Below are 13805 nucleotides of genomic sequence, written 5' to 3'. Positions count from 1 at the left end.
TCATGGATCTGAACCAGCAACCCTGGAGTGTAGGGCAAGTACACTAACCTCTGTGCCATAGAGATTCAGACCTCTTGGCTGAGGCCTAGCATGCTTCCCCTCAGGGGCTACAAAGTATAAACAGTGTAATTGGGTGGCCAACCAGACCGATAGTAAAGAAGAACATAATCAGAAACATATTTGACATTGAATCAAATCCGGGTTGTGATAATTGCTGCTCAGACAGTTAGTGTGAACTCCTGACCCTCACCTGCCAAGGACTTCAGTCTTTTATTTGACACACGGCAGGATAGACAAACTAATCAAACATCCGCAAAACTTTGCCAAGAAAGTTCTGAACTGAGTTATCGGTCTTATCGATCTTGCTTCATTTAATATCCCCTTTCAAACAAGGAACACTGCCAAATTCAAAGCCAAATCCATATTCATTCTCTGTTCCCCTTATCCCACAAGCAATGCTACTTCCAAAAGGATAACATAATTATCCAACTGAACAAAGCCCAACTCTCAGTATGAAGACGCCCAGCCTACAAAGACTCCCACACAGCCATGTGAGCTATACTGTAGCTCAGAATAGCACTGTGGAGGCAGAAACAGTGCTACTGTGGTTGTTGCTCCTATACAAGTTGTCCAACTACAGACGTCTTAGCAACCACACGTGTCAGACACAAACAGCTGAAGCTCAGTGATGATACAGACCTCTATTTGTTCAGTTTGTACTGAAGACATTCAGCCTGAAAGGCAGAGTGAGAGGGATGGTTTTCGTTTAAAGGACACATGTAAGAAAAGAGAGTGTTGTTTGTTGCCTTGCAAAATGGACATTTCATGAAGTAGTAGTACTGTACTCCATGGCACACCCTTGAACAAATTAAATGGATTATTCCCCATCATGGACTAATGTTGGAATTAACCCTATCATGATAACAAAACGATTTAACTCTTTAGGCTGGCTAGAATAACAGTGACTTCAGCCATTATGCTGATGACCTAAAGATCCTCAGTTGGACCTCAGGGGAGCCAGTGTCATGGTTAACAATGGAGCCCAGGCTGAGATAAGGCTGAAATGAGGCCTGCTATTGTTTGAGGATAATTATGATGGAGTAGATATGAGAAAGCTAGTGGGAACGTGAGCAGGATTTTACTATCTGTTCTCAGACCTGTTCTATACCAGAGAGGCGTGCCAATGATTCTGAGTAGCCTCGGTTCTGTAGCGCTGTCCTCTTCCCACGCTCTCTCTCTCTCTCTGTGTGTGTGTGTGTGTGTGTGTTCAGTATCCTGTTGGTCCATGTAAGCAGTCTGTTGACAGATTCCTGATAAAAGGTGTTAGAAGCTTCATGCTGAGGCCCTGGGATCATCTCCCCTCTAGAGAGTACTTGTTTCTGGAAATCCTTCTTTCTCTCCCTCTCTGAAGATCCCGTTATTACCTGCTGTTCAGGACATGGCTCACTCCTGTTTAATCATACTGCTTCGGCTCTCTCTCCCCACCTCTCTCTTTACCTCTCCTCTCTTCATCTCTTTCTCACCAACCTGTCACTTCACTCTACGGTCTGAACACTGTGTCTCTCAGGCAGATAAACAGATGAGTATAGCCTGAGAAAAGGAGTGAGTGGACTAGCAAGAGGCCTGGAGGGCCGCAAGCTGGCTGCCAACCAGGCTTCCTCTTATCCCCTCAATACACTCCCAGCCCCCAGCCATAGGACTGTTCTCACATTGAGAGAGAGAGGTACACACTAAACGTATATTAAACTCAGAGTAAAATACTTTGAAGCCCAAACAAGCACAATCATCCATACTTCACATTTAAGTGCAGTAACAACTGTACGTGAAAACATTGCCTCTTAAACTACAAGTGGAACCCGAGTGACTGAAATATTCATGTAGCAGGTCAAAAAAGGCTTTTCAACTGCATGTGAACTGAGTTGTATGACCATAAACTAGCAAAATGGTGCTGTATTTCAAATGCTTTATATTTTCTGCTTTCAAATTTCACTTTTCGATATCAGTCAATTATCATTCATAAAATACAATTTATTTGAATCCATTGAAAGTTCCATTAGACAGTAATTCAAAGTAATAAACTATGGGTGAACATTAATACTGTTTCAATAGCTTCTAAATGAGTTGGACCAAGATATACAGGATCTTAATTTGACCTATATTGTCACAGCAAAAATAATCCTGCAGCAGCAGGATGTGAACATGTAGTCCAGAACGTTCCTTGATTGGTGGTTAGGCTGTTAGTTGTCCAAAAGTAGGCTACATGAAAAGTACAATACTGTTAATATAACCATGTGTTAGTGTGGGTTTTCAGTGAATGTATGTACATCACAAAGCTGATCTGAAATTCTCAGTAACAAAAGAGTGATCAAATTAAGATCCTATATCTGTAACCCCTGATTTATCCATAATATGTGAAATGTAAAATGTGAAATTAAACCCCATTTTCAGCCATAAAGCTGCCTCTCTGGTCCATTGTTATAGCAGTTAGAGGTCCTAATGCTTGGAGAGATAAAGAGCTTAGAAAGAGGTGGAGAAAAATTCCATGGAAAAGTAATCCACTTTCTTCTTCTTGTAATGTGGCTGCAAACTGACAACGATTAATGTCCCACCATGTTCTCGCTCCAGCTTCTTTTCTGCCACTTAAAAGGCGATGCGCGGTCAATCCGCAGTCTATATTGGCCGTGCAGCATTCACGCTGATTTGGCCTCTGCAGAAGTCAGTGCACTTCTTGCGCTTTGCCGAGCAGCTCAGAGCTGTTGTGAAGGAAGTTGCCAAAGAAGTGAGTATGTGTTTATACAGGACCTCTTGCCCTCACCTACCGTCAACCAATCATGTCAATGTGGAGCTATACTGAGCCCTCTGCATTCATACAAACATTTGAGAGGCACACGGCGATACGGTACAGAGCTCAATTTGGCCTCTGCATTCCTCCGGAGACTCTGTCATTGTGTCACACCCTCCATATGGAGCCTCCGGCCACATTTTCAGATCAACAATAAATTGTCTCTTAGCTTCCTATAGCTTCTTTTCCATCGATACATTCCGGCTCTGCTGTTAGTCTTTCTTTTTGTCATCCTTCTCACTTCTCTCCTCTGTCTCTTTCTCTTCAGATAGCTGCCTTTCCTTCCATACAGCTAGCCTGTCACTAGCCTCTGCCCTCTCTTTCTGTGTCCATCCCTCTTGCTCTTTTCTTCTATGCAGCATCTATATAGTCAGTGTCTGCTACAACCCGTCTCTCTCTTTCCCCCTTCCTTTCTGCTACACTACAGTCACAGCTCAGTATCCTTCTGTTCCATTCAGCGTTGGGGTAGACGATCACTGATCAAAGTCAACGGCACGATTAGAGAGCCATGGACTTATCTTCATTATCTGTTGTCTGTAGTCTGCACACACAGTCCATCTGTAGTCTGCACACACAGTCCATATGCAGTCTGCACACACAGTCCATCTGCAGTCTACACTCACAGTCCATCTGCAGTCTACACACACAGTCCATCTGCAGTCTGCACACACAGTCCATCTGCAGTCTGCACACACAGTCCATCTGCAGTCTGCACACACAGTCCATCTGCAGTCTACACACACAGTCCATCTGCAGTCTGCACACACAGTCCATCTGCAGTCTGCACACACAGTCCATCTGCAGTCTGCACACACAGTCCATCTGCAGTCTGCACACACAGTACATCTGCAGTCTGCACACACAGTCCATCTGCAGTCTGCACACACAGTCCATCTGCAGTCTGCACACACAGTCCATCTGCAGTCTGCACACACAGTCCATCTGCAGTCTGCACACAGTCCATCTGCAGTCTGCACACAGTCCATCTGCAGTCTGCACACACAGTCCATCTGCAGTCTACACACACAGTCCATCTGCAGTCTACACACACAGTACATCTGCAGTCTGCACACACAGTCCATCTGCAGTCTACACACACAGTCCATCTGCAGTCTACACACACAGTACATCTGCAGTCTGCACACACAGTCCATCTGTAGTCTGCACACACAGTCCATCTGTAGTCTGCACACAGTCCATCCGTGTGAAGAGAGAGGGCCGCTGGGGCACAACTAGAGACATCACTGGGCCTTTCAACCCATTCTCTGAGAGATGGGAAACTCTTCAAATACTCACACTGTTCCACCATGTCATGAAGCATAGCATCCAACATAAAGCATTGATGTCATGGCCGCCTGAATAGCTGTCTGTCTGTCTGTCTGTCTGTCTGTCTGTCTGTGTCCCAAATGGCACCATTTCCCCTACATAGTGGACTACTTTTGACAAGAGCCCTATGAAACCTGGTCAAAAGGTACACAATAGGGTGCCATTTAGGACGTAGACTCCATCTCCAAGGGGGCTTTAGATGTCAGAAACAGGGCCTCATGGAGAGTATAAAGGGGGATAAGTAGGTATTACCAACTCTATGTAAATAGTGTGATCTTTCACACAGAGAGCTAAGATAGATAGACCCAACCCTAACAGAATTAGAATATAACATTGTTAAAAGCCAGGGCTCTGCTGAGGCAACGAGGACTCAACAACAAAGATGGAGGAATACAGTAGTTAACTGAGATTAGGCTTCAGACTCATTGTTTTTAGGCAGTGACTCGTGAGTACTATAGCAATTGTGGATCCAATCAATGTTTATATGTTTAATGCTTATTGGGGCGCCCAAGAGGGGATGCCATGCTTTTTTGAATTGTTGTGGAGCACCGAGTTCCCCCAAGTACAGTGCACTGGGTACAAGGTATACACTCCAACCTGGTCTGGAAAACTAACCAAGCCCAAAGGCTCCATGTAGGCCACCAATGTACTCTTAACTACTTGAGGTCAGTGCTATAGAATACAGTCTTCCGTGTTCTATATCCAGCATACAGCCTAACCCCTGGTGTTCCCAACCTCTACGCCCCAATACGCCCCCAAACACAGCTCTGTTCTGCTAAATATCTCATAAGCCTGAACAAAGGCCACTTAACACAACAGCTCGTCTAAACCGCAACCATTACACCGTTTGCTGGGAGTTAGCAGGGAAACCATGTATTATTTAAACAGACAACAGAAGTTATTTTAGAATGGAAAACTTTGACCATTCCTGACAACCTAGTGGAGGGAGATTAGTATATCTGGGTTATGTCTCAAATGGCGACCTATTCACTATATTGTGCATCTTATTCACAATGTAGTGCACTAGTTTTGACCCAAGACCCTCCTTGGTATGTCCAGCGCAGAGTTGAAAGAATTTGATCAAAATAGCTTTGAAATGACAGATTGGGAGGCATAGGCTACATGAGAGTAAAATCATTACAAGAGCTCTCGTAAAAAAAACGTAGTGCAAGCAAGCCGAGAGAAGAGCCCCCACTGGGTTACTTTTTATTATTACAAAATACAAATATAATTGCCACTGTATTTGGCTAAAGGACCATTTTACAAATGGGCAAACGTTGCTATGACGTGACAGAAGCACTCTGGGAATGTTGTGGAAACGATGTGTGATGATCGAGGCAGGTCCTTGAGCAGGAGAGCACTTGAATGAGCTTCAGTCTTACTCCTCCTAGGGATTCATACATCCTATTTAGATAGAATAACTAATCGATGGCAAATTGAGTCATAAAAACATCTGAAACGTATGAAACTGTAGTATGAAACAACCAAACATCTTTTTTTGTTACATTGTACTTCAAACACACTCAAAATGGTGGCAGTTGTAATGGTTGTATGTATGGGCTCTGGTTTGTACAGATGAAAATCCTTTCACAGCTTTGTCAACCATCTGAGTCTTTTTGAAGGGGCAGGACACTTTCTCACACGTGTCAATGTCTGTAAACTTACATTAGGAGTTCAGGGATTTGGAGCCAAAATTACAAAAAAGTCACCTTTCCGAGCGTGTGTTTTTAAACGTTCTCGCCAGGTTCCTTGAGAATCCCTCTATGTGTGAATGGTGAAGGGCAGAGTCAGTCACAGTTAGCCTCCGGTAGCATAGCAGTTCCTCTGTAGAGTTTTCGGGTGTAGTGTCTCTGAGAGAGGAGATCAGTGGGTATCGTACCTTTAAATCCACATAATTGTTTGTTTGTTGTAGCTGTTTCCTTCAGGAAGACTGGAGAGTCTGGAAAGAGTTCTGTAAATCCAGTGAGATTTCCTCTCTCCTCTTTCACTGAGAGAGCTGGCATTGTGACTCTTTCCTTCCAGGACCTTGTCGGTTCCAATGGAAAACCAAAATGGCGGCACTATGGATCTGTATGGAATATGACCTTTGATCTCGGATCAGTCTCGCAGGATAAACCAATCATAACCCAACACTACTTCAAACAGAGAGAGCTGAGGGAACCGAAAAAAAACACCCCTTGTAACATCCAGGTAACATTTATATAACATTTACTCATTTTAACCACTCTCACCCACAGACTGGTTTGTATTCAACATGCATCATTTCATCACAAACAAGCGCAGGTGAAACAAGAAAAAATATTTGGGGAAAAAAGAAAAAGGAAGAGAAAGTGGAAAAGGAGGGAGTGAAACAAATCTTGTGCAGAAGGAGAGCTAATACAATCCAACTCTCAGAGGAAGGTAATTTCCAGCTTTTCTCCTTGGATAAAGGGGGACAGGTGTTATTCTGCTGAAGCCCATGCAGAGATGTCGTGTTCAATCGCTACACACCACTGAAGCCACATTCCCATTAGGCCCAGGCGCTTAGGGGCGTGTGTGTGTGTGTGTGTGTGTGTGTGTGTGTGTGTGTGCAGTGTGGAACAGTGAACACTCATACAAGAGGACACAGAGGGTGAAGAAGCGAAAGAAAGAGAAAGAGAGAGAGGGAGGCTGAAATTCCCTTTCGGAACATTTTCTCCTTATGAAAAGTATCTCCTTGGCTACCACCTTACATCACACTACAACACTGTTGCTATTGATAGAAACGTACCCTATTGACCCCTATTTTAAATAAAATGCATCACCTCTGGAGAGTTCATTCAATGCACTAAAATGCTGTCTGTAAGTCATAGTAAATCATATCGGTCCATCTAACCTGGGAGACTTCAGCACAGGATATCCCCTGCTTCCCATTTCTCTAGAGAGGTGACTACAACCTGTCAGTGTGTCCTTGACACTGTTGGGGAAGCTGCTCTGAAAATATAGTTTTCCAAGCTACCAATTACTGCACACTGGAAGAAGTTAAACTACACTAAAGCTGCCCTTAAGAAAGAGTTTATAGTTTACTGAACTAAAGTTACTTTTAAAAAGCAGTTCACTGCATCCAAACTACTCCATGAAAAATGATATGTACATTTGAAATGTCATAGAATACAAATAGCAAGAACAGATCGCTCTGTAGTTAGACGTTAACAGAATGTGTCATTTATCCTATTAAACACAAAAACTATGTCTCAAGTGAGAATTAGGCAGGTCTGATGCCATTTCGTTTTTGTTCCTACTTTTTGCACAAAAAAAGTAGTCTGTAGTTCCAGTAGCTAGCCAGACCTCAGTAATGAACTACTGAAAACACGACTAAGAATGTAATTTAACTCAGCCACCATCAAGTTCCTGCAAAATGTAGTTACTAGTTGGACTACATGTAGTTCACTACTCCCCAACACTGGTCCTTCATACGCAGCCAGCTGTTACAATGACAGACTGCCTCCTATAGGATTAATACATACAGGTCACTCTACTGAAAAGGTTAACAGATGGGTCATGCATTAAAGTGGACTAGGTGAATGTACCCTCTGTATCTATCTATCTATCTCTCTCTCTCTCTCTCTATCTCTCTCTCTCTCTCTCTCTCTCTCTTTCTCTCTGTCTCTCTCTCTCTCTCTCTCTCTCTCTCTCTCTCTCTCTCTCTCTCTGTGTGTGTGTGTGTCTGTGTGTAGGTGGATATGAGCTGTTCTCTCCTTGTTTATGCATTTCTCCACAGTTGCCTGTCAATATTCCAATCTCACAGACTCCTAATCAACTCTCGAGCCAGGCAGGCAGATCTAATTCAATTAGCTTAAGGACTCTACACACAACCCACTGCTGCATATTGACCGACCCTATACACACACACACACACACACACACACACGTACACAACCTCCCCATGACACAGTCTTGTTTAATTGCTAATTAGTGTGTCTAATTAAAGTGGACGCTCATGGTGTTAATATCCAGAAAGAGGTGTTGGTGTTAATTAAAGGTGTACCTCCTTACTCCGCCCCTCCTTCAGTTGTTATGAAATAAGAGGGGTATTGAGCTCTTGAGCTTGAACTGCTGTACAGTGGAACTGTGTGGGTGAACCTGTGTGAAGTGGGTCACCAGTTAAAGACCACGATCCATTTTTGATCACATTATTAAACGTGGCGTGGACGTTTTAAGCCAAATTCATCTCGACAAAAGGATTGCCAGCAGCACACAAAGTGCTCACATCAAATGATGCACATTGTCTGTATTTTATCTCTGTTGACCCACATTAATCTGCTGACATGAATATGCACAATACGCAGAATGTATCTCTCTCCCTTCTCTTTTCTTACTCTCTTTTTCTATCTCTGTGTTTTACGGTCTCTCCATCTCTCTCTGTATCTGTCTACAGAACCTAGTAAGTCACAGCGACCGCTACCCAAGACACCGATAACAACAATACAGCTGTTCACAATCTGAGTCCCATTCACAGGGTCCAGGTTAAATGTCTGATCATAGATCAACATGTAGGGCCAGATACCTGATCCTCCTCCCTGGAGCTCCTAGCGACATGTCTCTGCTCCAGGGGTGGGGCTACTGTTTTACACTGCTGTGTCAATTCCCTATCTTCACAGGAGGTTACGTCTGGCCTGTATCACAGTGCATTACCCTGCCTGCCTGGTTGGCTCGTCCTGTGCTATGGCTGACTGAAGACCCAAAGCCTGCGTCACAAAGGGCAGCCTATTCCCCATTGGCCCTGGTCAAAAGTAGTGCACTGTTTAGGGAATAGAGTGGCATTTGAGACACAACAAAAGCCTGCATCCTCACACCGTAAAGCCTCCCTGAGTGTTTTCAGTTTTTCCTTTTTATTCGTCTCCGCCTGCTGTGACTATGACAGCCACTATTGAAATGCAAATGTTTGTGCACCATCCAATAGCATGGATGATCTGAGGGATAGGAAGGAGAGACTGCTTGACAGCTCTGTTCACAATCACCATGTTTTCCCCCTTTGTATTGCTCTCTCTCTCTCTCTCTCTCTCTCTCTGTCTCTCTCTCTCTGTCTCTCTCCCTCTCTCTCTCTCTCTCTGTCTCTCTCCCCCTCTCTCTCTCTCTCTCTGTCTCTCTCCCTCTCTCTCTCTCTCTCTCTCTATCTCTCTCTCGCTCTCTCTCTCTCTCTCTCTCTCTCTCTCTCCCTCTCTCTCTCTCTTTCTCTCTCGCTCTCTCTCTCTCTCTCTCTCTCTCACTCTCTCTGGGTATATTATCTCACTGTGTTTCTGTCTCACCAACACAGACACACACATTATCTCCGCGCCCTACATGCGCCCAAAAACATGTGTAGGAGTTTAGACTGACTCATACACACACACACACAAAAACACTGACACACACACATACAGTACACTTGATGACACACGCATACACTCAATGCAGACACAAACAGGCGATACGTCATCTGATTTCCTGTCTCTACACACAGATGAAAGTGTGGCACAGAGAATGACACTCCAACAGGTGAATTCCACATGAAGTGTTCACTGAATACTGATTGGATGGTTGGCCTGGGCTCCCTGTCTCTAATTATAACTGTAAAGACGATGAGCAGGTTCCAGAAGTAGTCCTACAGTCCACAATGACCCTGCTGTACTGTCATCTCTCTCAGCTCTGGTCCTGCTGATGATAACATGTTTTGACATGGATCAATGAAACCTACTGTAAATGAGTCAGACTCAACTTAACTCTTTCACCACCCTCATTCATTTCATTTTCTCTCTTTTCTTTCGGCTGGCATCTCAAATTGGCAGTTCACCGGGATCAACAAGAGACCCTTTACTCAAAACTCAAATTCCCACAATGTCTCACTCTCACTTCCTGTCTTCCTTTCACAGCTTCTGCTGGGCTGACACGCCCTTCCAGTAGTCGAGGATGTCGTGGAGGTCCTCCCCTTTGGCAAACTGCACCTTCTTCCTTAAGGCGTTCCCGGCCGTGACGTAGCATGACTCATCCCTCTGGCCCTTCCTGTAGGGCCGGAACCTCTCCCAGATCCTCAGAGAGCTCTCTGAGGAATACTCAGGGCTGGAGGAGTACCCGGAGTAGTTTTGGTGGCGGGAGGGCGAGAGCTGCGAGTAGGAGGCGGCGTCACGGCGGGAGCGGGTCAGGGGCTTGAGGAAGGAGGCCCTCTGGTGCGGCGAGCCCTGGTGGGAGCCCTCGTAGTACAGAGCTGGGACAGAGTGGCGGTGCTCTGAGCAGTGGTAGTCCTCCTGCTGTTCCTGTCCCTGTCCCTGTCCCTGCTGCTGCTGCTGCTGCTGGTGATGCTGGTTGGTAATACCATCAACACCACCACCACCTCCACTACCACACCCACCACCCCCACCTCCTCCCCCACCGCTCCCCACCAGAGGCAGCCGCTCCAGGGGCTCTCCACACCCCGCGGGGCTGCCTCTCTCCCCTGGGTACTGCTGGCAGGGGTCCGGGCTGCGGGGCTCGTGGATATCCAGGCTGTAGACCCGGCCTCCTCCTCCGGTCCCTCGTTCCCGGTCACGTCCCATGGAGTTGCAGGACGAGGTGCTGCACTGCTTCTTCACGGCACTGATCACCACCGCAGCGTCAGCGCTCATCTGCCTCATGACGGGGCGCACAGCGGACGCAGGAGGAGGCGGCCGGTAGGGTGGCGACACAAACCCCCCGCCACTGATCCCCGGACGCTCCGAGAGAGGGACGGAGAAGGGGAGCGGCGGTGGAGGGGGGATCTTGGTGGTAGGGGAGGGCAGGCCCGGGCAGGTCTCAGTGATGCCGGGGGAAAGAGGGATGAGGCCACGGGTCAAGGAGGAGGTGCAGGTGGGTGGAGGGGAGGTGGGGTAGGAGGTGGTGGTGGTGGCGGAAGAGGCAGTGGAGGAGGCGGCCATGACAGAGTCCAGCTTCAGGGCGTCGATGCAGTTATTGATGATCTGGTTGACCTTATCCACCTCCATGGCGATGGTGGAGATCTCCGAGGCCGAGCCTCGCCCGTCATCGTCCGAATCCTCCCCCACGTCCGTCCCGTCCTCTTCTCTTAGATCCTCATCCTTCATCCCTCCCTGTCCTCCTGTCCTCCCTCCATCTCTCATCACCCCCTCCGTCCTTACATCCATGTAGTTGCCTTTGCTGGTCAGCATGGCCTCAGAGAAGGCGGTGGGCATCTTATCCTGAGGGATGGAGGAGAGTCTGGAGGAAGAGGTGTTGGCGGAGTGAAGCATGCCCGAGGAGGAGGCAGACATTGGTAGCTTGCCCCCGTGCGTGTGGTGCTGGTACTGGTGGTGGCCCTGACCCTGGGCCTGCTCCTGGAGCTTCTGCACCGCAGACGGGTCGTTCCCCACGGCCGCCGCCACCTCCGGGCCATACCTCATTTCTAGAATCGTCTTCTTCACACAGATGGACTTTTGCTTCTCCTCATGCCTCCTCTTCTTCCTCAGACAATAGTAGATGAGGCCCAGGATGCAGAGCATCCCGATGAGGCAGCCCACGATGGTCATTATGTAGTGGGTGGTGGTGGAAGGTGTTGGCGGCATGTCGTCGGGGTTCTGGGCTCGGGTGGAGAACTGGAGACAGGTGTGGTTGTAGCGCTGGGAGGTCCGGATGGAGGCCACGCAGAAGGTATAGTTGGTGTGTGGCTTGAGCTTGTTCAGTGTGATCATCTCCTTCTTGAGCTTCAGGTTCATGACATCAGAGACAAAGGTGTTATTGTACTGCACCAGGATGTACATCTTGCTGTAAGGTCTGGGGATCTGGACCATGATAGAGGCCGTGAAGAGGGACACGTGGTGGAGCTTGATGCTGGGGCTGAAGCTGTGCTCCGTGGAGGAAGACGAGGTGGTGGGTTGGTGGTACGGACCCACACGGTCAAACATGTCCGGGCCCATTCCGGAGGAATCTGAGTCTGGCGGGAGAGACGTCATCCCGGGGATGAAGACCCCATCCCGGCAGACAGAGGACAGAATCGTCCGAGCGTTGTGCCCGGCGTGGCCGGACGCGATGGGACTCAGGAGTGGGTAGCCAAACATCTCCCTGGGGGTCTCGCACTGGAGCCGGTCGTAGGTGTGTGTGACGTTATTGAAGGCCTCCAGCCAGGTGAGGAAGTTGTACAAGTCACAGCCACAATGGAAGGGGTTCCCAGCCAGCTCACACACCATGAGGCGATTCAAAATGGTAAAGGTGGAGGGGTCGAGGCGGGCCAGCTTATTGGACGACAGGTCAATGCTGTTGAGACTGAGGCACTCATCCAATGCATTGTTGCCAATGACCTTGATGAGAACATACCGAGACAGAAAGCAAAAAATTAAAACAAAATCTGCATCATATTGTACATACAGAATAATATCAATTTATCTTTAGCAAATAATAGAATTTAAATTTTTAAAAACTACAGAACTAAACAAAAATCGACCAATGTCACACCTCAATGAGGTTGTGCTGGAGGAAGAGGCACTGCAGCCGGCCCAGGCCCCTCATCATGGCTTCTGTCAGGTTGGTCAGTTTGTTGTAGCCCAGCTGGAGAACCTAGGAGAGAACCAGAAAGGATTACGTTAAGATTAAATCAATCAACCCACTCACCCACCACCCAGTGTACCTGTAGGTTGGCCTGTTGAGCGAAGGCCCCGTCCTCGATGTAGGAGATCTCATTCTTGGTGAGGTTGAGGTCCGTGAGGTTGGTGAAGCGGTACATGGAGGTATAGGGGATCATTTTGAGCTTGTTCTCGTTGAGCCTCAGGTCGTGGACCGTGTTATTGATGTGCTGGGGGATGGTCTCATATGGAGGCTGGTTCTGGCTGCAGATGGCTAGCCACACGTAGCCCTTGTCCCCCTCGATCAGCCAGCAGTCCCCCCAGACCAGGCCCGGAAGGTGGAGGAAGAGGATGAGAGAGGGAAGGATGAGGAGGGTGGGGGTAGATGGAGAGGAAGAGGAGGAGTGAGTGTGAAGCCTGCTGAGCATGATGATGGAGGGAAGAGAAGGAGGAGGAGGACGAATGAAGAGGGAGGTTTTGTTAAGATGGAGGAAACGTGGGACTGAAATAAGGGAAAGCGAGGTTGAGTTTAAAGGAGAAAGAGCGTGGGGGATGGACAGGCGTAGCTAGGTTGTCCTCAGAAAGGGGAGAATGGGTTTAGCTTGGGTGTAGAAAAAGAGGGAGGGGCCTCACACAGTCAGTCACAGCTGTATGGTTGTCATGGTGATTAGCAGAGTCCCCATGTCTTTTCACTTCCTGTTGGACTGCCGTGGGGAGTGAAACAGCTATTCCTCATAATCTCTCCGACAGGAAGTCTTGTTGATTGATCACATAGGAAGTAGCAGGATCCGCTGGCGAGACGTGAGTCTGTGGAAGAGAGGAGAGGAATACCGTGAGGCAACAATAGAGAGGCACATGACAATAATAACATGGAATGAACCAAACAACATAGAACACAAAACACCAGTGTTGCATACAGATGGAGAGTCTTCATTTGATCACCCTGTTTCAGGATAACTTTCCTGGAAATGTTAAACGTGTAATGTATTTGAGGTTTAAAAAGGCTTCTGAAGTTTGTAATTTTCACGTTGAAATTTTAGACTTGATTTTCCCCAAAATGTTTCAACCCCTACAAAAATGTCCATTAATTTAATCCACATAATAATTCACATTTC

General features: G+C 47.2%; 1 protein-coding gene across 1 annotated transcript; it reads right to left on the bottom strand.

The window, feature by feature from the left end:
• Window positions 1-9923: 9923 nt before the first annotated feature.
• Window positions 9924-13500, bottom strand: LOC139402189 (protein phosphatase 1 regulatory subunit 29-like). Its single transcript, XM_071146293.1, has 3 exons — window positions 12756-13500; window positions 12584-12685; window positions 9924-12429 (listed from the first exon to the last, which is right to left on the bottom strand). Exons 1-3 carry the CDS (start codon window positions 13116-13118, stop codon window positions 10033-10035), a joined length of 2862 nt encoding a protein of 953 aa, XP_071002394.1. The 5' UTR covers window positions 13119-13500; the 3' UTR covers window positions 9924-10032.
• Window positions 13501-13805: the final 305 nt, after the last annotated feature.

Source organism: Oncorhynchus clarkii, unplaced genomic scaffold (assembly GCF_045791955.1).
Source record: "Oncorhynchus clarkii lewisi isolate Uvic-CL-2024 unplaced genomic scaffold, UVic_Ocla_1.0 unplaced_contig_1254_pilon_pilon, whole genome shotgun sequence".
Lineage (NCBI taxonomy): Eukaryota > Metazoa > Chordata > Actinopteri > Salmoniformes > Salmonidae > Oncorhynchus > Oncorhynchus clarkii.
The sequence above is the reverse complement of the archived record's forward strand: the minus strand, read 5'-3'. Positions and strand labels throughout refer to the sequence as shown.